Raw genomic sequence first — 27301 nt, 5'->3', positions numbered from 1 at the left:
AGGTATTCTGGCTTAATGCTCAGTATCTGGGAGGCTATGACAACCCTAGAGAGCATATTAAAAAGCAGAGACATCCCTTTGCTGACAAAAGTCCGTCTAGTCAAAGCTATGGCTTTTCCAGTAGTCATGTATGGATGTGGGAGTTGGACCATAAAGAAGGTTGAGCACTGAGGAATTGATGCTTTCAAAATGTGGTGCTGGAGAAGACTCTGGAGAGTCCCTTGGACTGCAAAGAGATCAAACTAGTCAGTCCTAAAGGAAATGAATCTTGAATATTCATTGGAAGGACTGATGCTGAAGCTGAAGCTCCAATACTTTGGCCACTGATGCAAAGAGCTGACTCACTAGAAAAGACCCTGATGCTGGGAAAGACTGAGGGCAGGAGAAGGAGATGATAGCGGATGAGATGGTTGGATGGCATCACCAACTCAATAGACATGAGTTTGAGCAATCTCTGGGAGACAGTGAAGGACAGGGAAGCCTGGCATGCTGTAGTCCATGGGGTGGCAAAGAGTCAGACACGACTGAGCAACCGAACAATAACCTGGGAGGCAGGGTTCCCCGAGATGGGTCATTATGTATAATTTAAGGAACAACCTCAAACCCTGCCCAACCCCTAGAGCCCCCTCTTCAAATGCCTAGTCCCTTCCTTCAGCCCACAGCAGTCCCCCAACTCCCAACACGTTCCTCTTCCAGTCACAGCCCCCGAGGCCCCTGTCCCCCCTTCAGAGAGACACGCAGCTGAGGCCCCAGCACTGGATTTTATTGCCTCCCTGGCAGAGAAGAGACATCCTTTGGGCAGGTGCTGGGGGCAAGTTCAGGGCACCCAGGGGTGTGTTTCTCCGTTGTGTGGGATGAAGCTCAGATTTGGAGCTGGGGGGTTAGTGGAGGCCTTTGGAGGCTGAGCCTGATGTCGGGGGGCCTTGGTCTGGGCTGGGAGACTCTGCCAGTGAGAAAGGGGTGATCCCTCATCTCATCATTTGGGCCTGTGAGCCCCTTTGGGGAGCTGGGAGGGGCTGCAGTGTCTCAGGGAAAGAAGTTGACCCAGTGGTGAGTCCGTGGAGCGCCCAGGGGCAGGGGGACACTGAGGTCGGTGTCCACCTCCTGCAGGGCTGGACAGGTGGGGGCCTGGCCACTGGGGCGCCCCAGGTCAGCCCGTGGGGCGACAAGGCGGCAGTGGGCTCATGGGGCTCAGAGCTCGTCGTGGTGCCGTGTCAGATCCTCGCCATAGTTGGTGGCCTGGCTGCCCACGAACATGTTCCAGTTGCCCAGGATCTCAGCCTTGCTCAGACGCCCGTCCTGAGGGGGTCAGAGGTCAGGGGACTGGCAATGGACCCCATCCGGGAGGCTCGTCCCTGAAACTAAGGATGGCCTCCCTATCTCCATCGCCCTCTAAGTCCCTGTCCCCCTCTCTTCTCCCTCCCCATCTCAAACTTTCTGTCCCTCTTCCTTTCTGCAAACAAGAACCCCAAAGCCCCAGGCCCGGGTTTTGGTCATTTCTGCGCATCCCACCCACCCGCCAGCTGGCCCCGTCCGCGCACCTTGTCCGTGTCGCTCTCGTGCAGTAAGTGGTTGGCCTCCACCAGGGGCTGGTCCTGGGCGGGGGGCAGCACCCAGTGGCCCACCTCACTCCCGTTCAGCTTCCCGTCCTTGTTCAGATCCCGGAAGTCCCGGAACTGCTCCCGCTCGGTCTGCACCCAGGCTGGCTCCTCCTCCCCGGGCTCCGCCGTGTACAGGTCAGCTGGGATGGGGGAGTCGGGGGCGAGAAGGGGTGACATCAGGGGCGGTTCCCGGGACCTCCCAGCCTGGTTCTGACATTTCCGGATCCCGGGCCTTTCACTGTCCTTTGCCTTAATTTCCTCTTCTGTTTAAATCTGATTAGGAACAAACCTGATTTACAGCTGATCTCTTATGCATGCATGCTGTGAGTGCTAAGTTGCTTCAGTCGTATCTGACTCTTTGAGACCCCATGGACTGTAGCCCACCAGGTTCCTCTGTTCATGGGGTTCTCCAGGCAAGAATACTGGAGTGGGTTGCCATGCCCTTCTCCAGTGATCCCTATGCTACACTTGAAACTGACTGCACTGATGGATTGGTCGTTCGATTGATTGAATCATCCATCCACTTGGTTGATACACCCGTGACACAAGAGTGTGCACTGCTTAGCACATGGTAGGTGCTCATGTGGGGGAGGAATGTGAAGGAGGAATGAGTGAAAATTTTTATAGGTGATCTTCTGAATCTACACTATGAACAGCTCACCACATCCAGAACATCCCTCAAGATTCTAGGAGCCCCTCCTTTGTGGCAATCATTTGTAAATGTTTGCAAAACCCTTCACCCCAAGGGCCCACAGATAGATCTGGAAGACATTACAAGCAGACAAGTCTTTTTTTATACCAGACACAAAGCCACCATAATTAGGACAGAATGCTTTCTTCTCCTCAGGGTTTGAACCAGGGAGCTGTCTTAGAGATGTCATCAAAGATGGAGCAAGCAGGGGAAAAAAATAATGGAGCAGGTGCTGGGCACACAATTACCCAGTTAACCTTCAGGCTTTTCTTTTTTCCTGCCACACCTCACGGCTTGCAGAATCTTAGTTCCCCAACCATGATCTGAACCTGTGGCCATGGAAGTGAAAGCGCCCAGTCCTAACCACTGTACCCCCAGAGAAGTCCCAGTCATCATTTCTTATGGGAAATGATGACCACAGTAACTGGAAGTTACATGGGGTTCTTTTTTTTTTCTTGGAATTGTGGTAAAAAGCCGACAACCTAAGATTCACCATTAGTGACACTTAGCACATTCTCAGTGTGCAGTCACCCCCTCCCTCTAGTTCCAGAACATCTTCATTTCCCCAAAAGACACCTGTGCCCATTCGGGAGTTACTCCCTATTCCTCCCTCCCTCCAGCCCCCTGGAAACCGATTATCTGATTTCTATCACAATGGATTTTCCTACTCTAGACATTTCAGATAAATGGGATCACGTACGATGTGGCTTTTTATGTCTGCTTCTTTCACTTGGCCTGATGTTCTCAAGGTTGATCCACATTGTTATATGGATGGTGCTTCATTCTTTTTTACAGCTGAACAGTATTCCATGGCCTGGCTGGATCCCCTCCTGTTTACCCATTCATCCATTGATGGGCATTTGGGTTGACTATATATATAGCTCCTACATGGTAGGTGGTCTATTATCTCCATTTACAAGATGAGGAAACTGAGGCGCACGGTAGGTGCTTGATACATGCTTTTCTGGTCTGGCACACCAAAGGAAGTCAATAAATGTTTTCTGGGCCTGGCACCCAGTGGGTGTTTGATCAAGATTTGCTGGAGGGCTTCCCTGGTGGCTCAGTGGTAAAGAATCTGCTCGCCAGTGCAGGAGTCATAGGTCTGATTCCCGATTTGGGAAGATCCCATATGCCCCGAGGAAACTAAGCCTGTGCACCACATTTACTGAGCCTGAGCTCTAGAGCCTTTGTGACGCAGCTAGTGAAGCCCCCATGCCCTACAGCCTGTGCTCGATAATAAGAGAAGCCACCGCAATAGGAAGCTCGTGCACCGCAACTAGAGAGTAGCCCCCACGCTCTCCGCAACTAGAGAAAAGTCTACACAGCCACAAAGACCCAGCACCGCCAAAAATAAATAGAAAAATACATAATTAAAAAAAATGTGCCCAAACCCAGCAAGTATACATCATCGGTAAAGGCCCCCCAGGCCTGACCCACAGCTGATGCTCCGTGAGTGTTTGGGTGAATGGATTCTGGCAGCCTCCACTCCAGAGGGTCTTTGTTCTAACGGCTGATACGTATCAGCTGCTACCCTTGGCTGGGGAGAGGACAGGCATCCTCGGGGGGAGAGTTTGGCCCACTCACCGATGTACTCCTCCACTTGCACGTAGCCGTCTTTGTTCCTGTCCAGATCCTCCAGGGTTTCCTGGGGAGAAAGAGGCATCGGGGCTGAGAAAATGCAGAAACAGAGGAAAGCAGTCAAACAGGACAAAATAATAGGAGTTTGGTCATTAAGTTCCTCTCAAGAGCTGTAGATAATATTCTGAGCCATAGAGACGTCCCTGGTGGTCGAGAGGCCAAGACTCTGCACTCTCAATGTAGGGGACCCGGGTTCGATCCCTGGATGGGGAACTAGATCCCACATGCTACAACCAAGAGTTTGCATGAGGGTGTCCCTGGTGGCTCAGTGGTAAAGAATCTGCCTGCCTAGAGCCCGGGAGCCCCAACAACTGAAGCCCACACATCCACGCTCCACAACAAGAGAAGCAATGAGAAGCCTGCTCACCGCAAGCAGACAATGGACCTGCTCACCGCAACTAGAGAAAAGTCTACACAGCACTGAAGACCCAGCACCACCAAATATAAATGTAATAAATTAATTTAAAAAAAAGAGTTTGCATGCCACAACTAAGACCCAGCGCAGCCCAATACATAAAAATAAATACTAAAAAAATATTCTGAGCAATATCCTTTGAGATGTCTAATGTAATAAAGATACTGAAACCCCCACCAGGTGGAACAGGTGGAAGAATTTAACTACCCCTAGCATGGGCAGGGGGACAGGGGAAATGTCTGGACTTTCCATTCAACTTTGCTATGAACCTAAAATGGCTCTAGAGATTAAAGTCTAGTGGAAAAAAAAAAGAGGGAGAAGAGAAAAAAAAATCCTGTCACTCTAGAATACAGACAGAGTTGGCAAAAAAAAAAAAAAATCATAAAATAATAGAAGATGGGGGGCAAGCAGAAATGGCCTCAGAGTGGACACTCCATGTCTAGGGTCGGAATTTTCCTGGGATTCAGCTTGGACAGGGTCTCCTCTAAGGCAGTTATGGAGGGGGGTGATTTTCTGAAGGTAGCCTGGGTGCTTGGATCCCAAATGTGAGCACAGAAAGGGGGAGGCCAGGGACTTCTCTGGTGGCCCAGTGGCCAAAAATCCATGCTCCCAATGCAGGGGACATGCATTCAATCCCTGGTCGGGGAATGGGATCCCACATACCACAACCAAGAGTTTTCAGGAAACAACTAAAGATCCCACGTGCAGCAACAAAGACCCAGTGCAGCCAAATAAATAAATAAATATTAAAAAAAGAAAAGTAAGGGAGAGGCCAGATTAGGAGATATTAGACACTAGGGGATGGAGGGTGGGCACTGGGGCCCCCAAGGTAAACGCTGGGACGCAAGTCTTGGCGTCAGAAGCCTAGGTCCCGGGAAGGGAGGTAAGAAGCCGGATTCCTCAGGCCCCACTCACAGCAATCACAATGTCCCGCATGTGAGGGAACTCCTCAGGGTGCAAGAAGGCCGTCAGCTCCTCCCGAGTGGCCATTGAGTCCCCATCCTGGTCAGCCACCCGGAAACGCCGCTCGTCCCGAGCCAGCATCTTCTTGTAAGTCTCCGCATCCTCCACATCATGAAATTCTTCACCTGGGGAAGGAGGGGTTTTGGTGGACTGGGCTTGAAGATAGAGGGATCTAACTCAGGGGAATCACGGCAGGGAGACCTCCACCGATTAATAATAATTAACAGTAATTAACCTTGTAGTGAGACCTGATGATGTGCTAAGCTCTTTATCTACAAACTGCAATTCATTCTCCCAAGAAGCGACTACAGTGAGTTATTTTGTTTGTCCTCACTTTATGAAGAAAACTGACTCTCAGAGAGAGGAAATCACTTGCCCAAGGTTATGCAGTCAGGAAGGATGGACTGTGAGTTGACACTGGCCCTCTGGGCCCTGAAGTCACACTCTGGTGCAGTTTACTGACTCAGCTTGCTGGGAACAGAGGAAGGGAAGAGCATTTTCAGCAAAGGAAATGATATGTGCAGAGTACAGAGGTTTGCAGAGCATGGTGAGTTCAGGGGAACTGCAGAAGATCCATTTAGCTGGGACAGAAAATGCAGAAAATTGAAAGTGGAAGGTTGGCTGAGGTGGGGCTGATGTGGGGCTGAGGTTGGGTGAGCCTGAGGACCCTGGGGAGTCATGGGAGACTGTGAGCAAAGGAAGGTCAGGGTCAGCTCTGAGTGTGGAACGATACCCCTGAGGGTATGTGAAGAAGTCTGGAGGGGGGCTGGGGTGAGGGTTCAGGTGCCAGAGGATAAGAGCCATGTTGGGGCAGAGGGCTTGGGCCTGGTGATGATAGGCGGAAATTCAGAGGCAGAGGCAGAGGAAATGGCTTTGGGGTTCTCAGGATGAGAAGTCAGAGGTCAAAGGTCAGGTTGATAGGGCTCCGGCGGTTAGATGTCCCTGGGCAAGAAACTGAGGTACCCAGTGGATGTCAGAATGAGAAACCAGAGATCAGGGATTGGGGGTGGGCCCTGGTCAAGGGTCAGAAGTCAAAGGTTAGGGATCTGGTTAACGTGGCTTGAGGTTCTCAGGATGAAGGTGTCACAAATGTCGGGGTCACGGTGTGTGAGGGGACCAGGGGTCGGTTCTCGCCGCGTACCCGGCTCATAGTGGCCGTAGGTGGCGTTGCGCAGCTCCTCCCAACCCACACGCCCGTCGCGGTCTGTGTCGTACGTGTTCCAGGCCGCGCTCACTGAGTCCCGTATGTGCCGCTGCTGCGTGTGTGCAATCCACGAGCGGAGCTCGGCCAGCGACACCCAGCCATCCCCGTCCCCGGCGCGGTCCATGCGGTCCACGATGCGCCTGCGAGCCGGAGTGGGCGCACGTCAGTCTCGGACCCCGCCCACCCCGGGTCCCGCCTTCTTCTAGACACTGGAGACACAACCCCATATAGAACTGAAAATGCTGTCCCCGCCGGCAAACCGGGGGGAGGAGTCTGTCAATCCCAGGACCACTCCCATCTTAGGGCTCCGCCCTCTCAATCCAGGCTCCGCTCCCAAAGGCGATAACCTCTCTGCCGAGACGCAGCGGGCCTGTGGCTGGCGCTCCGCTCTACAACTAGCCGGCGTGGGGGAAGGACCCATGACAATCCAGGTCCAACCCTCCACTTTGGCCCCACCTCTCAACCCTGCGCACGTTCCATCTCTCACTTGAAAGAGCTGGGAGGGGACGGAGGGCAGGGAATCACACCGCGCCCATCGCCCGCAGATTCCCTGTCCCAAGATTCACTCTGAACTCCGACTGCCAGGGCAACACGCGGTCCGGACCGCTCCCCGTCTCTGGCCCGCCCCCTTCCCTGGCTCCGCCAATCTTCTGGCCCGCTAGCCCCTCTAGCTCCGCCCTCTTCCCCGCCCCCTCCCTGGCCGCGCGGGTCTATCTCAGGCCAATAGCCCTGCAGTCCCGAGGTATGCTCCTCTTGCGCCTGGTTTTTCCTAGCCGTTATCAGGCTTTGCCCTATGACTGTCACCCCCAACACGGCGGGCTCGGCCTTCATCCACTCCTCTCCGAACTCCAGCCTGATCCTGCACACCTCTCTGTCTCAGGTCAAGCCCCTTTAGGCCACCACCTCATGCCCCTTTTCTCAGGCCACGCCTGTCGGTTCCCAAGTCCCATCCCTGGTAACGTCCCGTCATTGGTCTGTGTCCTCGCCCGACCGCTGACGGAGCCCTTCTTCCTGTCTCCATCCCAAAACCCCTTGACCCAGTCCCCAGAATCCAATTTGAGATGGCCCTGCCTAGGTCGCTGACCCGTCCCTCCAGCGTTATGTTGTCTCTGCTCTGCTCCGGCTACCCAGAGGTTCGAGCTGTGGTTAAGAGCTCGGACTCTAGAGCCAGACATTAAGATTCAAATCCTGCTGCCTCTTCTTGCTGGCCGTGTGACTGTGGACACGTCATATAACCTCTCTGTGCTTTAGTTTCCCCCTCTGTAAAATGGGAATACATAATAGAACATACCTCAGACTGAGGATGTTGGGATTAAATGAGTTAAGCCTGGTAAGCCCTTTGAACGGTGCTGGGCATTGTAGTAAGCGCGACCACAAACGCATTAGCCTACTTCATCCAACTCCATCCATGCACAACATTCCAGTCAGCATAGCTGACCACTACGGCTATCTCCACCCTGAGTCAGGATACCCTGGTCTCTTATCTCCCACCTGGAAGACTGCAGTCCCTTCCTCAATGGGCTCTCTACTTCTTGCTCCCTATAGTCTGTTCCCTGCATGGCAACCAGAGGGATCCTGTTAAAATCAAAGTTGGCTCACCTCCTCCTTCAGAGCCATTCCATAGCTCTCATCTCACTGGGGCCCCAAAGGCCCTGCACAACCTGATCTCTCTCTCTTCTCTCTGCTACTACCTCCTACTTTCTCCCTCTGCTCACTGGGTTCCAGTCACATAGACCTCTCCCTTTTTCAGATACACCAGGCACATCATTCCCCCTCCTGCCTCAGGGCCTTTGCACTTACAGTTCCCTCTGCCTGAATGTTATTCCCCCATATACCCATGTGGCTCAAATATCACCTTCTCACTGAAGGCTCCCCTAACCTCCCTCTTGAAAATTACTATCCTCCTTCCCCTCCATCTCTCTCCTACCCCAGACGAGCTTGACTTTCCTCTGGAGTGAGTTGGTCAAATTCCTTGGCCACTTCTCGTCCCAGAAAAGCCTCATGATCGTATTGGAAGTTCCCGTGAGCGTCATCATGAGGGGCTTCGCTCAGGGGGGCCGCGTGGTGCACCCTCCCCTGGCCATGAGGGCCGGCGTCAGGAGATGGCTTCCCCTGGGCTCCACGCCTGAGCAGTAACAGCAGCAGCAGAAGTGAGGGTGGCCACATCATCAGTCCCTGAGGAGTGGCGGAGGCTAGGAGTCAGGGTCACAGAGGAAAGGACAGAGAGGGGATGGGAGGGATGGGACGGGGTGTGGGGTGTGGGGTGGGGGTGGGGGGGATCCAGGACAGGACAGAGTGCTGGTAGCTGGTTGCAAAGTTTGGGCCTGAAGAAGGGACAGGAAGGGGGAAAGGAAGGCAGGATTCTCAGAGGTTAACCAGCTGTGGGGACTGAATCCTCTGAGGAAGTCCCAGAGAAGTACCCCAAGAGGGTAGGATTCAAGCAGGAGACGTGGCGCACTTCCCACGCGTAGTTCAGGGCAGGGTCGTGGCCAGAGAGAAATCTTGCAGGTTCCCGGGCATCGCTTTCAGCCTGGTCCCCAATCCTCCACCCAAGCGGACCCAAACCGTCCTCCCTGGACAGGCCACCCGCCTCCGCCTCCCTTTACCGGGTCAGATAGCTTCACTTCGCTCTCTACGTTCCACCCTGCGTTCTCCAAAAAGATGCCCAATTTGGCGGCTCTCCAGTCAGGCCCCGCCTCCTGAAGTGCAGAGGCCCCGCCCCCCAGCCAATGAGCGCTCTTGAGGACCTTACGGGGCGGGGTCAAAGAGAGTAGGGCGGACCAAGGGCGCCCCTCGCCACGTCCACAAAGGAAAGCGCGGCCCCGCGAGGCTCGGCCCCGCCCCTTCCCGGTGACGGCGAAGTGGGCAACTCCGGAGAGACACGGCCGGGGGAACTACAACTCCCGGCAGGCGTCGGGGCGCCCTGCCCGACCACCTCCAGTTGCTCTAGCTTCAAAGCCTCACGGGAGATGTATTTTAATCTCTTTCCCTTTGTCCGCAGGTTTTAGGAAGGGAACCTAGGAGCCAGAGGAGGCTTTCCTTTCCCTCAAGGAGGGAACACCTCTTCTGCTACACCAAGAAGTCAGATCAGACTCCAGCCAAGAATTCCTCAAAATGCCTGGCACAAACATCCAGTAAATATTTGTGAAATTTATTCATTAAAAATACATGACTTGGTATATAAAGTTGGCAAATTCCACCATGGCAACAAGTTAGCCTCAGGAGAGATTTGAAGCCCAAGGCTTACACCATTTATCCCCCCTCGCAATTCCCTAAAAAAGTCGAAACGATGAGAACACAACGATTCGGGCCCAAACCCATGTTATATGTGGAGCTGGAAAAGAACCATATATATCAGGAGGGGGATCTGAGGCAGATCACAGGAGGAGAAATCCAGAGGGAGGACATCGGGCTCCTTCCGGAGGCTCAAAAATACCAGGATTCCCGGAGGTCTCACAGCATGAAAAGGACCTGAGGACATTAGCTGGTAACAGCCAGGATGGGGGATGATCGGCAGTTGCTGGGAATGCATTTTTATCCTAAGATTCACCATCCTTGGACAGGCCGGGAGTGGGCAGGAGGGCCCCTACATCCTCCCCACGGAAAGAGATCCAAGGAGCTGAGAAAAGAGGGACAGGGGAGATCATTAGAAACTTTGAAATCCTCCAAGTCTCTGCCTGCCCCTCCCCACGTGTGTGTGTGTATGTGTGTGTGTGGTGTGTGTTGTTTGTGTGTGTCTGTGTCTTTTTCAGTCTCTGTCCTACTCTATGGATTTCTATCCCCCTCTGAGTCTCTTTCTCCCCTCCAGTTTTCTTTCTCCCCATCTCTCTCTGGGTCTCTGTCCCCCTCTGTCCCTGCAGGAATGAATCTCCCTATTTTGGAGGGGGTCTCTACCCCTCTCTCTGAGGCACCTCCCTCTTCCTGTCCCACACCTGGCAGCCCCTTCCTCATCCTTCTCCACAGGAGAGCTCCTCCCGCAGCCACTGTCAGGAGCAGGAATAAGCCGATGACGATCCCCACCACTGGCACCGAGGTCCTGGCTGGTGATTCTGCAGTCAGACAATGTTGTGAGATATTTAAGGGACCCTCCGCCACATCTGAGTCAGGACAGGGGATGGGGGGTTCGCAGTCCCTCCCAACCCCAGAGATCCCAGCACCAGGTTGTGGGGAGTGGGTGTGGGTAAAGGGAAGGCCACTCCCAGGATGTTCTAGATCTAGAAAGCCCCCAGGTTGGATATAAGAACCAGCTGTAGCAAGAGGGGTCTCAATCACTCTGGTCAAGGGACCTGTAGCAGCAGAGTGGGCGGTGTTCCAACTTGGAGAGGAGGGGTGGGCACAGAGCAGTAAAACATCAGACTCATAGAGGCCTGGCAGCAGCAGACAACGAATGGTCAGACTCCCTGAAGACTAGCAGCAGCAGGACGGAAGGTGGTCAGACTTAGGGAGGACGTCCCATAGCAGTTAACGAGTGGCCAGAATCAACGAGGCCAGCAGCACCAGGATGGAAGGCACTCAGACGTGGGGAGGCAAGCAACGCAGGACAAGAGGCTGTCAGGCTTTGGACGAACTGGCAGCGGTGGGGCAGAAAGCAGTCAGACTCAGGAAGGGTTGCTGCAGCAGAGGGAGAAAAGACAACCGGAAGTCGGGAGCACAGTTCCCCAGGAGGACCTCACCCAGCTCCACCGTGAGGGGCTGGGCCAGCCCCGCGTGCTGCACCACGCAGCGGTAGTGGTGCTCGTCGCCACTCTTGACTGTGAGTGATGACCAGGCGTAGAAGGAGCCGTCGCCGTTGGGGCCCATGTCTATCTCACCAGAGCCAATGGCCAGCCCGTTCCGCAGGAAGCGCAGCTTCAGCTCAGGTGGGTAGAAGGAGAAGGCGCTGCAGGTGAGCACAGAGAAGCCGGGACTGCCGGGTCGGGCCTTCAGGCGCATGGAGGGTGGCTCTGCAGACGAACAGGCAGACAGGCCTAAGCCCCAGGCCCAGGGACCCCCCAGGACCAGGCCCAGAGTTGCGCAGAGATGGAGAGAGGCCTCCATTCCTCCCCCTCTACCCAGCAGGTCTCACCATGTGCCGTGTGCTGCTCTGTGCTGTGTGCTCAGTCGCTCAGTCGTGTCTGACTCTTTGTGACCTCATGGACTGTAGTCCACCAGGTTCCTCTGTCTATGGGACTCTCCAGGCAAGAATACTGGAGCAGGTTGCCATTTCCTACTCCAGGGGATCTTCCGGACCCAGGGATCAAACCTGCGTCTCTTACATCTCCTACATTGGCAGGTGGATTCTTTACCACTGTGCCACCTGGGAAGCCCCCATACTACACCTGATCGTGCACTATGCTGTCCTGAGCCTAAAGGCCTTCTTAGGGGTACTGATATCCAACCTGCCCACCACAAGGGTATCCATCTCTCTTCCAGTCCTTCCTACAATGACACACGCATCTACCATGGGATGTGCCAGGCACTCTTCCAGACACTAGAGATACAGCAGTGAACAAGAGAGACCAAAGTGTTAGTTGCTCAGTCGTGTCCAACTCTCTGTGACCCCATGGACTGTAGCCCATCAGGCTCCTCTGTCCATGGGACTCTCCAGGCAAGAATACGGAAGTAGCCACTCCCTTCCCTACGGGATCTTCCCAACCCAGGCAAAGAACCCAGGTCTCCTGCATTGCAGGCAGATTCTTTACCACCAGATTCTCTGAGCTACCAGAGAAATGAATATTTGTGTATATGTAAATGAAAGGGAGGAGTTTGCTGGTGGTCCAGTGATTAAGAATTTGCCTTCCAATGCAGGAGACATGGGTTCGATCCCTGGTTGGGGAACTAAGATCCAACATGCTGCAGGACAACTAAGCCTGAGCACTGCAACTACCGAGCCCATGCCCTACAATTAGAGAGAAGCCCACTCGTCAAAATGAAGACCCCGAGCACCACAAGGGAAGATCCACAACTAAGGCCAGACACAGCCAAAAATAAATATTTTTAAAATAAATGAAAGGGAAACAGGCTATGAAAGTGTGGTGAGGGAAAATAAGACAGGCCCTACAGTCATTCAATAGATAGAGGATATGAAAAATTTCAAGCCAGCACACTTGAAATTTAAATGAACTTGACAAATTCCTGAGAGACACAATGTTCCCGAACAGACACAAGAAGAAATTTTACAATTGAGTAGTGGTCCTATAACTATTTAAAAATTTTAATCCATAATATAAAACTTCTTGACAGATAAATTCCAGGTTCAGGGACTTTCCTAGTGGCCAGTGGTTAAGACTGTGCTTCCAATGCAGGAGGCACAGGTTTGATCCCTGAGTAGCACAGCCAAAAAAAAAAAATTGAGCCATGTACTTTTTTTTTTGGCCACACTGTGTGGCATGTGGGTCTACTTCCCTGACCAGGGATTGAACCCTTGCCTCCTGCATTGGGAGCTCAGAGTCTTAACCACTGAACCACCAGGACAGTCCCTGAGCAGTGTACTTTAGATAGGTAAGTCACACCTCAAGAAAAAAAACAACAAAAAATGAAAGATGCTATAATGAATGAATGGACAAAAAACAGGGGCATGAGAGACAATAATGGGGGTACGACTGGGGGGCACCCTTTAGCCAGGGAGGGCCCTACTGAAGAGTGGACATTCAAGGTCAAACCTTTAGCATGAGAAGGACCCAGTCCTGGCCGGAGCCCAAGAAAGAGCATCAAAAGCAAAGGGAACACTGGGGACTACTCTGGTGGGCCAGAGATTAAGAATCCACCTTGTAATGCAGGGGACAGGGGTTTGATCCCTGCTCCGAGAACTAAGATCCCACATGCCGTGAGGCAACTGCATCTGGGCACCACAGCTAGAGAGAAGCCTGCAGTGTTGCCACAATGATGACCTGACACAGCCAAAAGTAAATTAATTAATTAAAAAAAAAAAAAAAGGCAGCGGGAACAGCTGGTGCAAAGGCCCTGAGGGAGGAAAGAACCTTACATACTGGAGGAAAGGGAGAAGTCCAGTGTCACTGGGGGCATTGTGAAATTACAGTGGTGGAAAGCAGCCAGACCATGCAGGGCTTGCAGGCCTCGGAGGCAAGTTTGGATTTTCATCCAAGATTAGCGTGAATCTGTGGTCTGGTTTTAAGCATGGGTGGGATGGGAGCTCATTTATGTTTTAAAACATTCACCTGACTCCTGGGTGGAGGAGAGTCTGAACTGAGGGCCGAGATAGAAGCAGGAAACTCAATGTTGGAGAGGCTGCGGACAAAAGAGCTCTAAACTGCAGCCCTTGAATTCCCTAGACATGCCTGTAATTATAGCTCAGAGTGACACGTGATGGATGGAATGGAGGTCACATAAGGTCCTGCGGGCGTCTGAAGGAGGCGAGAGAAAAACCTCAGGGCCAGAGTGGAACCTGACACCAGTGGCCTCTGGCACCAGAGAAACTGGCAAAGGTGGAGAAATGGGAGGGCTGGGGCGAGCTCAGGGGGCTCTGGGTGACTGTGTCTGGCTGAGTGGGGCAGATGGAGACAGGCGAGGCTGAGGTGAGGGGCAGAGGCCATGCCACGTGGGATCGCAATGCCAGGGGCCTGAGCCGTGCCCCGAAGGCTCTGGGAGCCACGGGAGGGCTGTGTGCAGGAGAGGGGCTGGAGACCACAAGGGGTGGAGGAAGACCCTCAGAGACGTGATTGTGGGCGAGCAGGGTGGACTGGAGTCAGGGGCGCCGACGGGGAGAGGCTGGGGAAGAGGATGAGGCCCTGGGAATGGAGGGGGCCTGCAGTGATCAGGGGTTGCTCACCTTTCCACTCCAGGTTGCCCCGGCCCCTCTCCAGATGCCCCAGCAGCCGGTGTGGGCAGGAGTAGAGGAGGAAGGTCTTCTCCTTGTTGACCGCCTCTGGCTGCTGCGTCCACTTGATACTGACAGTCCGGGACTCAGGCCAGTCACCATCCCAGATGCCCAGCTTGGGGTCAAACATCATGAACTCCTCGCCGTTCAGGGCAAACTTGGCCACCGGCACCGAGACATTGTCAGGGCCCAACTCGCAGCCCAACAGGCCCTGCATGGTGAAGGGGCCTGGGGTGCCCACACACGGATGAGCGGCCCGGGAGCAGGGGTCCGCCGTCCCCTCCTCCCTCAGACCCGGGATCCAGGCTCCCCGCCCAGGAAGTCCCCGTCTCACCTTCGCCTAAAGCTTGGAGCGCTTCGAGGAAGAGCGTCTCCTGGTTCCTCAGATCCATGGTCTCTTTCTCCCAATACCAGGACACCTGGCTTTCCCAGACCCACGCGCCGTAGGGCTCAGCCTGCGCCCGTAGATTATTGTAGCTCAGGTACTGCTGGGGCCCCAGCCAGCCCGAAACCCAGAAAGCAGGGGTCCCCGCTGCGGGGGCCGACACGGCGGTGAAGTGGTACTGGAGCGAGCGATAGTTCTCTGCCGGCGAAGAAAGCAGATGGGGCGGGGGACCTAGATGGGACAGACACCCCGGGAGAGAAAAGACCCCCACCCCAGACAGAGGGGCCAGACCCTGGCGGGGTGGGGGGGGGGCGGAGTCCCAGGAAGAAGGGGACAGGTGTTTTCCAGACAGACCGCCAGAGGGAGAAAAGATCGTGGGAAACCAGACGAAATGCGGCCGAGAAGGAAGTCCCCCTGCTCGAGCTGGGGATCTTGGATTTCGGTCATTTCCCGGAGGCTGGCACCTCCCTCGTGCCCGGCAGCCCCTCACCTGCGCTCAGCGCCCCAGGCAGGAGGACGAGCAGCAGACCGAGCCCCCAGGGCTGAGGCCGGGGAAGCCGCATCCTGAGTGGGAGACCTGGGGCGGGAGGGGGCACGTGACTCCTCCGGACCCCCGGCCCGCCCCTCCCGCAGCTCTGACCCGGCCCGGCCAGGCCCGGCTCGGCTCGGCTACCCAGCTCGCCCGCGGCTGCAGGTGGAGGAGCTCGATCCCGCGGGGAGGATGACAAGGCCCTCCTCCTCGATGAACTTTCACCCACTAATTTGATCCGCGCTGGTTAATTAGTTACAGAGCCTGGATAGGCTGAGATTCCTGGCTCAGACTTCGGCCCCGCCTCCTCCTCCTTCCTCCTCCTCCCTCAGACCGCGAGTTCCGTCCCCTCCTCCCTCGGACCCCAAAGTCCAGATCGCCGGCTCCCTAGTCCCTGAGACCCGGGAGTCCTGCGCCCGGCCCTCTCCTCCCTCGGTCTAGGGGCCCCAGCTCTGGACTCACTCACTGGCAGCCGCGATCCCTTCCCTCTGCGGCCCCAGCCGGCTCCCGTGACTGGAGACCCCAGTTCCTCTCTCACATCCTGTCCAGAGACGACGGCTCTTCGACTCCAGGAATATCCAACCCCGCCCCTACAGCTGTAGGGCACACCCCGGGCCCAGGGCCCGGTCTGGCTGAGTGTCCGTCTCTGCCTCTCTCGAGAAACTTTTGTCTTTTTTTTTTTTTTTCTCTCTCTTGCACTGTTGCTCCCTGATTTTCTTATCTTGAGAATGTCAGCCACCCAGCAAATTCATGACAAAGTTGAGAATCAGTATTATCCGAGTGCCAAATTTGGAGGTCTGTGTGGGTCCCCTCCTTACCTCCTTGTCTGCCCCCCATCCGAAAAGGTCACTAACGCCTGCGGTGATAAAAGTCCTCCAGCTTCCACATTTCTTCCTTCCTCCCGCAAGGGGCCTCTTAAAGTGCCCCTGCAATTCCTTGATATCTTCTGGTATGACCTCAGTAATGCACAGACCCAATATTCTACACCATACTTGGGACATCATCCAGCCTCCCACTTCCAGCCCACATTCCTGCTATAACGCTTCCATTCACTTGTTTTATTGTGGTAAAGTGCCCAAGACAAAGGAGTTACTATTAGTGACATTTGGTGCACTCACAATGTTGTGCAACCATCACCACGATCTAGTTCCAGAACTTTTTCATCATCCCAAAGGAGATCCCAGACACATTAAGTGGTCCCTTCTCCCCCCTGCCCCTGCAACCACAAATTTACTTTCTGTCACCATGGATTTGCCAATTCAGGACATTTCAAATTAATGTGGCATTTTATATCTGGCATCTTTCATTTAGTGTACTGTGGGGTTTTTCTTTTTTTGGCCTCCCCGCAGGACTTGCAGAAGATCACAATGAAAATGCAGAGTCTTAACCACTGGTTTGCCAGGGAATTTCCCAGCATGCCGTTTTCAAGATTTAGCCACATGGTAGCATGCGGCAGGACTTCGTTCCTCTTCACGGCTGGATGATACTCCGTCGTATGCATTGACCACACTTGGTTCATCCCTTTAGCAGCTGATGGACATTTGGTTGTTTTCACTTTTTTGGCTATTATGACTAATGCTGCTGCAAATATTTTCTTGCAAGGTTGTTGTTGTTTTTTTACATTTTTTTTCCCTGCATGTTGCTGCTGCTGCTGCTAAGCCACTTCAGTCGTGTCCAACTCTGTGCAACCCCACAGATGGCAGCCCACCAGGCTCCCCAGTCCCTGGGATTCTCCAGGCAAGAACACTGGAGTGGGTTGCCATTTCCTTCTCCAATGCATGAAAGTGAAAAGTGAAAGGGAAGTCACTCAGTCGTGTCCGACCCTCAGCGACCCCATGGACTGCAGCCTACCAGGCTCCTCCGTCCATGGGATTTGCCAGGCAAGAGTACTGGAGTAGGGTGCCATTGCCTTCTCCAGGAGTGGACTTGCTAGGTCATATGATATATTAGTCAGGGTTTCTTGGAAAAACAGAATCAACAGGATGTGTATATATAGAGAGAAAGAGACTTAGTGTAAGAAATTGACACACGTGATCGTGAAGACTTGGCGAGTTCAAAATGTGATAGAGGTGGCCGGAAAGAATTACAGTTCAAGTCCAAAGGCAGGCTATCTGGAAAACCCAGAAGAGCTCATCTTGCAGATGAAATCTAAACGCAGTCCGCTGGCAGGGTTCCCCTTTGCTTGAGGGAAGGTCAGTCTTCCACCTTCGACTGATTGGATGAGGCCCACCCACATTATGGTGGGGGGTGGTCGGCTCTACTCAGAGTCCACTGATTTCAGTGTAATTTCACCCCCAAACACCCACACAGAAACATCCAGAATAATGTTGGACCAAACATCCAGGCACTGTGGCCCCGCCAAGTCGACACGTCTTTAACCATGTACTTGTGTGTGCTTAGTTGTGTCCGACTCTTTGCAACCCCGTGCACGGTAGCCCATCAGCCTCCTCTGTCCATGGGCTTCTGCCAGTCAAGAATGCTGGAGTGGGTTGCCATTTCCTCTTCCAGGGGATCTTCCCTACCCAGGGATCAAACCCACAGCTCCTGTTGCTGTCTCCTGCATTGCTGGCGAACCAGGCAAGAAACTTTCCACATTTCTCAGGAACTTGCTGACCTTCCCTCTTCTAAGGACGCTTGTGATGACATTGGTCCCACCTGGATAATCCAAGATCATCTCCCCATCACAAGATCCTGAATTTAATCACATCTTCAAAGTTCCCTTTATTAAACAAGGTCATGTAATCACAGGCTTTGGAGCTCTAGGGCACAGGCAGCTTTGGGGAACACTATCCAGTCTAGCATGGTCACAGTCATGGAGGGTGCCCTCCCTTGGCTCTGCTGTAGAGTCCCCATTCAGGTCTTCCTTTCCTCCTGTCAGAATGACCTCGGGGTTTAGCCATGAGGCCTCTCAGAGGTCTGACCTGAACATTCCTCATAATGTTCCTCCTCCTTGCTTCAAAAGAAAAAGCTCTCAAGTTCCCTTAATACCCACCAGGAATCGCTGCTAAGTGTCGTGGAACCTTCTGTGTCTTCAGGGACCATTTACAGCATCTGCTGCCTGTCTCATATGCTCTAATGATCCCGGCTCATGCATGTTTTTTTTGGGGGGGTGGGGTGGCATTTGCAGGGTGTGCCATGCAGCTTGCAGGATCTTAGTTTCCCTGATCAGGGATTGAACCTTGGGCCCCAGCAGTAAAAGCACCGAGTCCTAACCACTGGACCACCAGGGAAGTCCCTTTGCCTATACCTTTTAGATTCCGTGGGGTCCTACTATCACATCGCCAGGGGCCCCTGATAAAGTAATAGAAAACAGCAGGACAGTTATGAAATGTGCAGAGCCCAGTGGGAAATGAAAATATGGGCGCTTAGTTCCAACTTCAAAACGAACCAAGGTGCCTTTGGAACAACAGCACAGGGAGCTCACTCATGATGCCGCCCTTGGTGTCTGGGGACATAGACCCTGGCAGTTCTGAGCTGTCTTCCTGAATCACCGCCTTAACATCGACCCCTCCTCTCTCCCCTGCACTGTAGCGCCCCCTCCTGACCCAAGGATGCAATCACACCAGAGTTTGAAACCAAACTCCCTCTCTTTCCGGTGGGCTTCTCTGTTCCTCAGTTTCATCTGGGAAGTAGGATAATTGTACCTCCTTCGGTAGAGAGGCTTCAATGAATCAAAGGTTTGGCACGGGGCACATAGTAGAGCGTAGAAGTAACCTGTTCCCCACACTGCCTCCCTCCCACTCAATGAGGTGAAAGTCCCCAGGGTTGCACTAGATGGTAGGCAGGCCCTGGCACTGTCTCGCTCACTCTTGCATCCCCAGGGGCCAGCACAGGAAGCATCAGCAGAATGAAGGAAGCTGGTAGTGAAAGACCCGGGGCAGGTTTAATAGGTCCCTAAAACTTTTCTAGAATGTTCTAGCAGAATCTATGTGCAGCCCTGGAACAATCTGTGGGTCTCTGTTAAATACAACAGAGCTCGGACCTACTGTAATGCGAAACTCCAGGGTTTTCCGATGATGGAAAACTCAGGGAAGTGCTAACATATGACAGCAAGGCTGCTCACACATCTGAAGCTGCTCCAATTCCATGTTCCTAGATTCCACTTGCAGTCCTAGGGCTAGTTTAATGAATCCAGGGGCCTGCTCCACGCATAATATGCATGTGCAGGCTCTCATATAACCCAGGTATTGCAACCACCAGTTACAACGGACGTACTTGGTGGTCCAGTGGTTAAGACTCTGCGCTTCCAAAGCAAGGAGCACAGGTTTCATCCCTGGTGGGGGAACTAAGATCCCACATACCATGCACTGTGACCACAGGGAAAATTAAAAAAAAAAAAAAAGTTACAAGACCCTGAGGTCCCACTACAATCTATTATAGGTCGTACTCTAATACCACAAGGGGCTGCAACGATGCTCGCCAGTCTGGCTCTAATAGAATATTCCTGTGGCCTGTTCTGATAGATGCGAGGCCACAAAATGTTATGATATAACCAATATTTGCCCTGTTTTCATGTAACAGGCCTGACACCTGCTGTCATCATAACCTGGGACCCTGCTTTGAAACATGCTTGGAGCTAATTTCCCTGGAAAATGACCACTGGGGACACCTATAAGAGGCATGCAACAGAATATTCCAGAAGCATGCTAAAATAGTCTCAAGATCCCATGACAAACCACCAGGATTTGCTGTAGTAGATCCAGGATTACATAACCATTGATACTTGTAGGGACTTCTGCCAAAGACTTTTTAGTTTTTAAATTTCTTTGGCTGAACCAGGTCTTATTTGCGGCATGCAGGATCTTTAGCTGTGGCATGTGGGATCTAGTTCCCTGGCCAGAGATCAAACCTGGGCCTCCTGCGTTGGAATCGCAGAGTCTTAGCCACTGGACCACCAGGGAAGTCCCCTGCCAAAGACTCTTGTCCTCTGGCTGGCCAAGGCGACTCAGCAAAGGCTTCGCCAAGGTCTCACTAGGCTTTGCTTTACAATAGGCTCAGGAATGTGACACAATCACTTCCTTAAGAAGTATCACTTACTAGAACTAGTTCTACCCCCAATAACACAGGTGAGTGTATCTCATGTTCCCGAAGGGGCAGGGAGGCAAGATTTTATAGATTAGGAAACTGAAGCCCTGTGGTTCCCAGCAAGGTTATGCAGCTAACGAGGGTAGGGCTAGACTCTGCAACAGAGCCTGCAGTCTTCATACTACCATTGGGAGATTTCTCTGTATGTTCACTGCTTCCGGTTACTCTGTGACTTGAGACCCAGTGTAAGTGGATAGGTTAGGGGGTCCCTGAAGACAAAGAACCAGGAGTGACTTTCTTGATGTAAGAGAAGCCATTTTGGCCTAAGCCATCTGTGATCTAAGCCTGGGTCCAGTGCTCGCCCTTGAACAGGTCTCAGTAATCCGTGATCTTCAGGGAAGTAAAGTGTGCAAGTAAAGTGTGCAAGTGTGAGACGCTCAGTCGTGTCCGACTCTTTGCGACAGGCTCCTCTGTCCCTGGAATTTTCCAGGCAAGAGTACTGGAGTGGGTAGCCATTTCCTTTTCCAGGGGATCTTCCCGACCCAGGAATCAAACCTTGGTCTCCTGCAGACAGATTCTTTACTGGAAGAGAGGGCATAGAGGAAAAAGGAAAAGCTGTCAAGAAACAATAAAACAGAGTCCTAATTCCTCCTCAAAGGATATACAGAACCATCTGATACAATCTTTGAGATCTGCAGTAACTAAGGCCCCACCCAGATGAAGGTAGAATGATATTGCCCCTCCAGACTTCAATAACTACAGTTAGGGCTCTGGTGAACTTTGCCCCAGTTCTGTGCTGATTTCTCCTCTGCTCCACGCCCCCACCCCCATGAATGTGCTTGTTCCCTTAGCTTAAAACTTCCCCAATTTTGCTGCTGGCGAGACACTCCTTTGGGGAGGGTCCCTGGTGTTCTCCTTACTTGTGGCGAGTTATAACAAACCTTCCTTTTCCTGATCTTTGGCTCAGTTGGGTCTTTCGGCTCAACACCCACCAAGAGATGGTTCTGGGGTAATGCTAGGGGTCAAGCCTGGCCTGTGAGAATGTGGGGATTTAACTTTTTAGAAAATTAATTCATTTGGGATTTAACCTCAAAAGGATTCATGCACTCGGGTAAATGTGTGAGGCGCACTCAACAGTTTGTTCCAGGTGCTGGGGTTGCAGAGATTTTCCCCCCTTCTTGGAGTTTATATTCCAGCAGTTAACAGGTTAACTAATAAGTGTGCCAGGCCATAGAGGATCTGTGCAACAAATATACAAGTATGCCATGAGCAGGCTTTCCTGTCTATGTGGGACATTCAGGCAGGGAGCGGGGACTGGGAAGGCTGGAGGTTCTGCCAGATGGAAAGAGGTTGGTGAGAACTAGAGGTTAAGGGGTGGGGGAAGCAGCAGGTAGAAGCCTGGGGTTAGAGGTTCCTGGCAGAGGGCACAGCCAGTGCAAAGGCTCAGAGGAGGGAGCAAGTCTGGGGAGCAGGGAGGGTGGAAGGACCAGGCAGGCAGAGGGCAAGCTCTGAGGCTGTGATCTGTGCCCAGGAGTCATGTCTCTAGCTGTCACAGGGCTCTAAGAAGGGCAAGTGGGGCCCCTCCTGGTGGTCCTGATCTCAGTGAGGCAGCAGTGAGCAGTGGCTTGAAGCGAGATTTAATTCCCTTCCAAAGAATTGAACTGGGCAGCCTGGAATCCTGGCCACCAGACCAGCAAGGACTAGAGGCTATAAACTGTTTTTCCCTGGCTCTTTGGCCCCAGTGAAAAATGCATTTATCACGGAGGCAGAAACTATAAAGGCAGGTACAAAGTTTATTGTTAGAGACAGAGCACAACAAGTGTGGGGAGAGCACACAGAAGTGGTTTGCTCTGTTAAGACAGAAGCAAGGCAGAGATGCACACCCAGAGAGGGTGTGGGCGTCCCCCGTAGCGAGGAGGAGTGCGGTAAAGAGGCGGTTAAGTTGTTTACATAGGTCAGTTCTTCCAGGTCTTTGTTTACCTTTAGCCCAATATCTGATTCCTTTTTCCACACCTGGCCTACCCTGGGACCCTTACCCTGGGTGCACACGCACCGCTCAGCCAAGATGGATCTCAAAGTGGAGGCTTCTGGGAGGAGCAAGAATCATTATGGCCTGGCGTTATCCCGACTTTTGGCCTCCAAGGAGCCTTTTTGCGCATGTGTAGGGTCTCCCTTGTCCCAAAAGAGGGGGAGTGAAGATCCCATAATCCTTTATTCAAACAGGGTTTTGCCCTCTTTGTCCTTGCCCTGACTATTACCTTGACTATTGCCATGACTATTGAAGTGTTTACAGCAGACAAACACTGGCTATTTACCCTGCTTCTGTTGTTACTTCCATTTTGCAGAGCAAACGGAAGGCTGATTGTAAATTCCTCCTGGATCTCATTTATCTCATCTCAGGAAATGCTAACAGTTGTTAAGGATCCAGCCTGAAGCCCACGTCTTTGTGCTCCGTGAAATGCAAACAGGAGGCCAGTTGTAATGTCTAACCTGGAGCCCCTCTATCTCCTGTCTCAGTCCAATGGTTAAGAATCCACCTTCCAATGCAGGGGACGCGGTTTTGAGCCCTGGTCGGTGAACTAAGATCCCATTTGCTGCGGGGCAACTACTGAGCCCACCCACTCTATAGCCCTTGCATTGCAATTAGAGAAAGGCTGCATGCTGCCACAAGGAGCCCGTTCGCCACAGGAAGACCCAGAGCAGCCAAAACAAACAGAAGAACTGCAGGTAAAGTCCCCGTCCAGGTCATCGCAACAGAGAATTGACACGGCCCTGGGGGCTTTCTCCTTGGATTTTGTGCACTGACCATCAGGAGGTCCCCACCAGGTCAGGGCTGCACCCGACAATGGGGTGCCAAGGAGCCGCCCAGCAACCCACCGCTGGGAGGAAACAGGGGAGCGGGCCTGTTGTTGTTGTAAACACGGTGGCCCCACCCCGAACGGAAACACCTGTGGGTGGGGGCTCCTGGAGCGGCCTCAGGTCCCCCTCTGGGTCTCTATTCCCCGTCCTGTCTCTCCGATCTGCCTTTCCCTCTCCCCCATCGCTGTCCCCCGCTCTCTGGGTCCCAGTGCCCCTCCGCGGAGTCTCCCACCCTCCAGCACCAGGTGGGGCAGGCTCGCAGGCTGAACCTCGGGGCGTGCCCCCTTCTGACCCGTCCCTGCCCCTTCCTGCCCTCTTTGATGCGGCCCCACTTCCTCTGGCAGGAACCCCCGCCCTCACCGGGCCTGGGTAAAAAGGAGCCCCCGGGCCGGTCCAGACGCAAAGTCCCCGGAGGCGGCAGCGGCAGCGGCGGCTCCTCTCTCCTCACGGCCCTGTCTCCCAACCCTTGTACCAGTGTGTGTCTCAGACCCTGGTACAGGTACGGGGAGGCAGGGACCTGGGGGATCCCAGCAGCGCCAGGCCTCCGGGCTGGAGTTAACGGGGTAACCAGTGCCTCCCCTAAACCTGAGCATCCATCTCTGCCCTGTTGTGGCTCAGGTGAGGGTCTCTGCTGTCTCCCTCTCCTTGGCATCTGTCTGCACCTGCCACCCTCCTGCCTCACCTGCTCCATGCATGTCTCTGTACCTGCTTCTGTCTCTGACTGGTGTCCAGCAGAGGGGTGTCTCACATCTCTCATCTCCGTATCTGACACTCAAGGTCCCTCTTCCTTTCCCCATTTGCCTCTAGCAGAAAGCCTTCCCTGTTAATACCAACTGTTAAGCTCTCTCCTCCTGAGTTTTTACCCCGACACTCAAGGTAGCCCTGTCTGGCTCTGTCAGAAATCTCTTCCCCTTCATTTGCCTTGCCCTCATTTTTCCCCATCTCCAATTTCTCTCCTCACCCAAAGCCACCCCATCTGGTCTGTCCTGATTCAGTCCCACCTGAGGGACTTCCTATCCATGCAGCCACCTGTGACCTTCACTGCTAGCTGGCCTCGATATGCCCTCTAGACCATTTTCCTCACTAGGACTTTTGGGCAAAGTAGTCACCATCATCTGATGCCTGTGGCTCAGGTACTTCCTGGGATCCTAAGCAGAGAACTTGCCCCCTCAGATGAGTTTGCTCATCTGCAACAGGCATGGTGCTCACTTAGGAGGGATGGCGGGATGTGTAGGGGGAAAGTGGGTGCCTTGCTTTCCCGTCAGAAGACAATCCCAGCTTGAGGTCAAGACCTTCAACTCCCAAACAGGCAGCTTTGAACCCAAGCCCACCCAACCCACCGACGCTGACACCCAGCAAAGCCAAGAGGGCGGATATTTCTTCCTCCCCCTCCCCTCAGAGACCAGAAAAGGCTCAGAGTCTAGAGAACCCAGGAACCTCCACCCTCACTCACTTCCTCCCCAGAGACTTGCGGGGGGAGCTCAACACCAGGTAGAAAGGCCTTATGAGCACAACACCAAAAGGTAACAAAGACCAAAACATCAGAGGAGGGCAGCGTCTTGATACAGGTTGTCTTCACCCAGACGTGAGGGCAGGAGGCAGGATGTGGTCCCCATCTTTATGCCCCCAAAGGATGAAGATGAATCCCATCTTCCACATCAACCCCTCCCTCTTGTAGGGGCACAGACAGCCAGAGCCTGCCCGAGATTGGGAAAATAACTTTATTGTGTTTGGGGCAGCAGGCAGAGGTCCAGTCTCAGAACTTCTGGAACTGCTTCTTGGTGCCGGCAGCCTTGGTGACCTTGAGGACATTGAAGCGCACAGTCTTGCTCAGGGGCCGGCACTCGCCCACCGTGACGATGTCGCCGATCTGGACGTCCCTGTGGAGGGAAAAGGGCTGGGTTAGGGGAGGCTCTGCTCTCAGCAGGCCCTGAAGGCGTCTTCCTGTCTCTAGGTGGAGCCTCTCAGCTTTGGCTCCTCCAAACCCCAACCAAGCTGCTATTTCCAGTTTCACCTGTCCCCAGGTAATTACTGAGCACAAACTACGTGTAAGACCCCGGGCTCCAGGCCATGCGGAGGATGGGCCGACCCTTCCAGGGACAGAAGGCCTCCATCTGTCATGTCCTTTGCAGGGCACTGGAGGCTCACAAAGATGGTGATGCATGACCCCTTTACTACCCACCCCCACAGCTGATGACCTCCACACGGCAGCCAGGGCGTCCTGTTAACAGCCAGGTCTGGTCCCACGTCACTCACTCCTGTGCAGCCCACCCCCTCCTCCCTGCCCGGGAGGGCAGCCAACCCTGCTCACCTGAAGCAGGGAGAAAGGTGCACGGACATGTTCTTGTGGCGCTTCTCAAAGCGGTTGTACTTTCGGATGTAGTGAAGGTAGTCTCGGCGGATGACGATGGTCCTCTGCATCTTCATTTTGGTCACCACGCCTGGGGGGACGGGGGGCAGTTCCTGGTCAGGCCCCACAGGGAAGGGAGCCATGGGCAGCCCGGGGTGTCCAGGAAGCAGGGGGCCGTTGAGTAGGGTTCCCAGGAAGCCCTGTTTCCAGCATCAGCTGTGCCAAGTGGCCTTCTCAGCACTGCCCAGGGTGGGCATCTGAAGACCATCGTGAAACAGACATCATTTGCCAAAAGTGTGCCCCCGGGGTCACCAGAAGTCTGCCAACCCCTTCCCCAACCCAGGACCCTGGAGCCTCAGTGTCCCCAGCCCTTCTTCCCTCAGACCCAGGAAGGTCCTCACTCACCAGACAGGATCCGCCCTCGAATGGAGACATTACCCGTAAAAGGGCATTTCTTGTCAATGTAGGTGCCCTCGATGGCCTGCAGGGATAAGGAGGATTAGGGAACTCTGAAAATAGTTCCTGAAAAGAACAAGGGGCGTGGCCTTTCTAAACACACAAACTACAGTTCCCAGCAGCAGCCACTGAGATGTGGATAGGTCAACTCAGTTTGGGCACATGTGCAGGGACACAGGGGTCTCCTCCTTTCTTCTGAGGGTGCCCGTACCTCCTTTGGAGTCTTGAAGCCCAGACCAATGTTCTTGTAGTATCGAGGGAGCTTTTCTTTGCCAGTTTCTCCAAGCAGGACCCTCTTTTTATTTTGAAAGATGGTCGGTTGCTTTTGGTACGCACGTTCTGTCTAAGGGGATGAGGAGGAAGCAGGTAAGACCCGAGCAGGCAACAACCTGGCCTGGAAAGCTTCACAAAATCCCAATACCACCTTGTCGGGTATTTAACTCCCTGAACGTTGGCCACCAGCGCCAAGCACCCCAGAATTATCTTCCAAGACACTAACCCAAATATATCTCTAATTCAGACTCAACTCTGAACCCAGGGTTACATCAGTATTTATGATCTAAAACACCTCCTACCACCTGGAGCATTCAATCCTTAAAGCCCCAGCGATACAAAACAAGCCTTAAACACCAAAACTGTTCAGCAAAAATTATTCAAGACACAAAAACATCCAACCAGGATGCACGCCTTAACTAACATAGGCGGCTCCAGAATTAAATACCAAACTGACGGGCTCCCTGGAGTGGCCCTTAGACGTCAGTTCTCAAAGGATTAACCCTACAGCCTAAAGCCTCCCCCCCCCCCAAAAAAAAGTACTCTGTAAATCTTGATTTTTGAAAAGACAACTTCCAAAATCCTTGAACCTTAAATTAAACCCCAAATGCGGAGCCTCCAAAATTTAAGTGTTAGTCGTCCAGTCGTGCCCGACTCTTTGCGACCCCATGGACTGCAGCCCACTAGGCTCTTCTGTCCATGAGATTTCCCAGGCAAGAATACTGGAATGGGTTGCCATTTCCTTCTCCAGAGGATCTTCCCGACACAGGGATCGAACCCAGGATTCCTGCACTGCAGGCAGATTATTTACCGACCGAGCTACAAAGGAACATTTAGGAGGTGCTAATCGAGATTAACGCCAAGACAACTGCCCTCTGCCCGATTTAACCCCTGGGAAATTAACCCCCAAACTGGAGCGCGGAGTCCCACTCTCCAGGACTCGCCTCTGAAACCCAGACCCCGCAGAGTCGGCATCGGCACGTAGCCCATACCTGAATGTCCGCCATCTTCCCGGCTGCCTGAAAAAAGGAAGGCCGCGGCGGCGTCCGGGTTTCCTTATCGACTGCACAAGGGTTAGAGAGGAAGTGACGACAAA

General features: G+C 53.4%; 3 protein-coding genes and 2 non-coding genes across 8 annotated transcripts; 1 reads left to right on the top strand and 4 right to left on the bottom strand.

Moving 5' to 3' along the window:
- Positions 1-742: 742 nt before the first annotated feature.
- Positions 743-9172, bottom strand: RCN3 (reticulocalbin 3). The gene is made up of 7 exons (NM_001046260.1): positions 9119-9172; positions 8440-8687; positions 6450-6652; positions 5261-5433; positions 3877-3937; positions 1542-1741; positions 743-1299 (listed from the first exon to the last, which is right to left on the bottom strand). The coding sequence occupies exons 2-7, from the start codon at positions 8679-8681 to the stop codon at positions 1192-1194; spliced, it is 987 nt and encodes a 328-aa protein (NP_001039725.1). The 5' UTR covers positions 8682-8687; positions 9119-9172; the 3' UTR covers positions 743-1191.
- A 470-nt stretch (positions 9173-9642) lies between these two features.
- On the bottom strand, positions 9643-16190 carry FCGRT (Fc gamma receptor and transporter). Of its 4 annotated transcripts, none has more exons than XM_024977965.1 (7): positions 16061-16190; positions 15204-15290; positions 14663-14911; positions 14281-14556; positions 11186-11455; positions 10445-10561; positions 9643-10131 (listed from the first exon to the last, which is right to left on the bottom strand). In XM_024977965.1, exons 1-7 carry the CDS (start codon positions 16077-16079, stop codon positions 10052-10054), a joined length of 1098 nt encoding a protein of 365 aa, XP_024833733.1. In that variant the 5' UTR covers positions 16080-16190; the 3' UTR covers positions 9643-10051.
- Positions 16191-23561: 7371 nt separating this feature from the next.
- MIR150 (microRNA mir-150) lies at positions 23562-23661 on the top strand. The gene has a single exon (NR_030972.1). It is a non-coding gene; the product is annotated as a microRNA mir-150 (primary transcript).
- A 1174-nt stretch (positions 23662-24835) lies between these two features.
- Positions 24836-27266, bottom strand: RPS11 (ribosomal protein S11). Its single transcript, NM_001024568.2, is given in 5 exon segments — positions 24836-25006; positions 25438-25567; positions 25882-25957; positions 26144-26275; positions 27198-27266. Coding segments are annotated over 5 exon segments (477 nt in total). The 5' UTR covers positions 27213-27266; the 3' UTR covers positions 24836-24882.
- LOC112442424 (small nucleolar RNA SNORD35) lies at positions 25680-25766 on the bottom strand. The gene has a single exon (XR_003030518.1). It is a non-coding gene; the product is annotated as a small nucleolar RNA SNORD35 (small nucleolar RNA).
- Positions 27267-27301: the final 35 nt, after the last annotated feature.

This window comes from Bos taurus, chromosome 18, assembly GCF_002263795.3.
Source record: "Bos taurus isolate L1 Dominette 01449 registration number 42190680 breed Hereford chromosome 18, ARS-UCD2.0, whole genome shotgun sequence".
Classification (NCBI taxonomy): Eukaryota; Metazoa; Chordata; class Mammalia; order Artiodactyla; family Bovidae; genus Bos; species Bos taurus.
The sequence above is the reverse complement of the archived record's forward strand: the minus strand, read 5'-3'. Positions and strand labels throughout refer to the sequence as shown.